The sequence below is a fragment of the Portunus trituberculatus genome, chromosome 44 (genome assembly GCF_017591435.1).
Source record: "Portunus trituberculatus isolate SZX2019 chromosome 44, ASM1759143v1, whole genome shotgun sequence".
Taxonomy (NCBI): domain Eukaryota; kingdom Metazoa; phylum Arthropoda; class Malacostraca; order Decapoda; family Portunidae; genus Portunus; species Portunus trituberculatus.
Genome location: NC_059298.1, coordinates 22,090,927 through 22,095,339, shown reverse-complemented (window position 1 = coordinate 22,095,339; position 4,413 = coordinate 22,090,927). Strand labels below are relative to the sequence as shown.

At 25.3% G+C, this 4,413-nt stretch overlaps 1 protein-coding gene across 1 annotated transcript in view; it reads right to left on the bottom strand.

Annotated features, from left to right (window-relative positions):
- Window positions 1-2,706, bottom strand: part of LOC123518658 (biotinidase-like) — a 7,257-nt gene extending 4,551 nt beyond the window's left edge. The window contains exon 1 of the mRNA XM_045279596.1: window positions 2,412-2,706. Coding sequence (XP_045135531.1) covers window positions 2,412-2,585 — 174 coding nt within the window. The 5' untranslated portion in view covers window positions 2,586-2,706. The remainder of the gene's footprint in view (window positions 1-2,411) is intronic.
- Window positions 2,707-4,413: the final 1,707 nt, after the last annotated feature.

The window sequence follows — 4,413 nt, the reverse complement described above, 5'->3', positions numbered from 1 at the left end:
TTTGCCAAATGTTAACAGAATTTTTTTTTGTTCCAGTGGCATGTCGGACTTTAAAGAGCAGTTTGAGCTGTTAAAATGTAACTCTCGTTGCCATCCTGGTCGTTCTTGTAGCAATATTTAAGTGTTAAAGTAGTGCCAATCCCTTTTAGTTTGAACAATAAATACTATTAAATACTAATTTTAGTTTGAACAATAAATACTAATTCTCTCTGATTCTTGTTTCATTCTGCCTATTGTGTACAATCGGCAAAATGCCGTTGCTTTTTTTTTTTTAAATGGCAAAATTTTGCCATATGTGGATAATTATCTACATTTGGCAAGCGCAATTTCCAAATGTGTACATTTTGCAACTTTCTCGCAAAATGTACACATTTGGCAATTATCTACATTTTGCGTAACATATATATATATATATATATATATATATATATATATATATATATATATATATATATATATATATATATATATATATATATATATATATATATATATATATATATATATATATATATATATATATATATATATATATATATATATATATATATATATATATATATATATATATATATATATATATATATATATATATATATATATATATATATATATATATATATATATATATATATATATATATATATATATATATATATATATATATATATATATATATATATATATATATATATATATATATATATATATATATATATATATATATATATATATATATATATATATATATATATATATATATATATATATATATATATATATATATATATATATATATATATATATATATATATATATATATATATATATATATATATATATATATATATATATATATATATATATATATATATATATATATATATATATATATATATATATATATATATATATATATATATATATATATATATATATATATATATATATATATATATATATATATATATATATATATATATATATATATATATATATATATATATATATATATATATATATATATATATATATATATATATATATATATATATATATATATATATATATATATATATATATATATATATATATATATATATATATATATATATATATATATATATATATATATATATATATATATATATATATATATATATATATATATATATATATATATATATATATATATATATATATATATATATATATATATATATATATATATATATATATATATATATATATATATATATATATATATATATATATATATATATATATATATATATATATATATATATATATATATATATATATATATATATATATATATATATATATATATATATATATATATATATATATATATATATATATATATATATATATATATATATATATATATATATATATATATATATATATATATATATATATATATATATATATATATATATATATATATATATATATATATATATATATATATATATATATATATATATATATATATATATATATATATATATATATATATATATATATATATATATATATATATATATATATATATATATATATATATATATATATATATATATATATATATATATATATATATATATATATATATATATATATATATATATATATATATATATATATATATATATATATATATATATATATATATATATATATATATATATATATATATATATATATATATATATATATATATATATATATATATATATATATATATATATATATATATATATATATATATATATATATATATATATATATATATATATATATATATATATATATATATATATATATATATATATATATATATATATATATATATATATATATATATATATATATATATATATATATATATATATATATATATATATATATATATATATATATATTATGAGCTATTGTTAAATATACAAAATCAACACGTCCCCCAAGGGCCAGCAACCAGCGGATGTTTTGAATAGTTCCACGAAACTGGTGCTACAGCTACCGGTGACCTATTATCCCATTAATGGCGATTTGATAATCAGTCATTTAACTAATCAAGCAGTCAAGAGTGGCGCATATATCAATAACTCGCGGCACACATTCTAATCACGCGGTTCTAACCGCTTAAATGCTAGGCACAAAGTATACACATTGCAAATCCCTAATTATACGAGAGATTACGTTTACAAATTTTCGTTTGAGACTCATTTTTTTCTAACTTTACTGTTTTGTGTCTGCGAAAAGACTTATATGCAAATTCAAAGTTTGCTTCAAGCAGTAAAATAATGACATTCTATCATAACAGTATTGAAAATGTCCAGGTATTCAATTCTATTTTAATATTGTGTTCGCTTATACCGCCTCACCTGCTGTTTGGCGAGGGCAGCGTGCTCTAGGAAGATACGAGCATTTTCTTGCAAGATGGCAGTTCCTCCAGCCTCCCAACTACTGTAGGGCTCATGTTCCAGCACCGCGCCTGTGTACTGCACTTCGTCAGTCCCCACAACTGCCACAAGCAACAGCAACCGCACACACAGCATGATGTCAACTCTGAAGAGACGGCAATAGCTGTGTACGCGTCTACCGAAGCACACACAACCTTATAAGTGGGTATGAGCATTATGATATTCCCAGGCCCTGATAACAGCGATGCTTTGTCACATGATTAACTCATGTGTACACACACTCCGCAACACACGTGAACAGTGGTGGTGTTGTAACGCATAAGGTGTGCTGCCTGATGCAATAGTTGAAAAGAGTTGCATTCCTAGGCAGCCAGTCAAGTGCACAAAAACCTTGGCTTGTTCCTTGTTCAACTGTTCTTCTCTTTTCTTCCACATATGTACCTATATTACGCTTACCCTATTCCCTCTCTTTTCATAGTCATCAATAATATCCATCTACTCTTTATAATGAGACACTAAACACAAATCTAATCAATGGGAATAAAACAGAGGACACTCACTGACTGGAAGTTTAGGCCTAACCAAGGGAAACAAAACCTACAGAACGCAACCAAAGCCTCACTCGTTTTCTTAAAAATAATTACAGAAAGTGTTTATTTTTTTACTTCATTTAAATTTAAAGAGTTACTTTATGTGTTTTTACCAAAATGTAGCCGCACCAAAATGAAAAATGAAATAGAGACGAAATTCCTGAGTCTGGATGTGGAAGCTGACCGACATGTGTGTTCAAGTCTGAATGGAGTGCTTGTTAAGTTTAAGAACGTTTCAAATTAGCTAATTCTCGTTACTCATGTTAGTTAACTGACGTTAGTGACTGAAAATAGAAACACAGATATTCTTTCTAGAATGTAATAATCTAAGGGTTAGTAGCCATAATTTCACTAGCAATTCATGGAACTATTGATCTTGTTTATGGATGCTTCTTGCTAAGTTTTCCTCTTCACCTGTCGTTTTGGAGTATAATTTCTAATATAAGAAAGTTCCACTCAAACGGTCTTATTGAACAGGGGAGAATCAAAGACTTTTCTTCTCATCAACTCCCTCCCCCTATTTTTCTTTTTTTTCAACAGACTGTCTTTAATTATTCTTTATTTATTTTTCTTTTACACTTCACAGCATGCAATAATGTATCATCAGTTATGTTATTTACATGATTACTCTGGTCTTCTGAATGTACTCATAGCATGCCTATACCTTCTACAACATTTATCCCTCATCCATTTTCTCTTCATCTTACTAATGAAGAATATGGAGACGTACCCATCTAAGAAAGTTTAAGAATGTTTTCACTCTTGTACCCCAAACTTTCACCAGGAATCGTATAAGAGAGGTGAGTAATGCCAATGTGTTGCATCTGACAACAGATGTGACGCAGACAACCAACTGCAGAAACAAGTAAGGAAAAAGATGTAGGGTGATCATTGATGATAAATTGAACTTTTGCAGAACATCTGCTGAGAAAGTTAACAAACTTCTTAGAATAATGGGCCTCATAAGAACATTTGAACATCTTGGCTTGGACATGTCTAGATTATTGTGCACAGCCGTAGTGATAACGGTTATAGTATATACTAATCAGGTCGATTGCTGGTCAAAGACATCGAGGCCACAGTGAAACTAAAGGCAACATAAAGATTTGAAAAATATGATTGTAAAATAAGACGCCACCGTCCTGAGCGTGCAAGCTGTACGCTCTCCGGTGGACTACAGCGCCCCCCTGTCCTCATGGCGTTCTCCTCCTGCCAGCAAGGGTGGCTCGAGGCGCTACAAAACATCACCATAAGGACCATGCTGGAGACACTGAGATGGACCAGCGCATGTTTCATGCAAAGTGAGACCAGTCTATATATAGTGGCCGGGGTGATGCTACGTGACACCGGTAGCGCAATGCAGAGGAGACTGT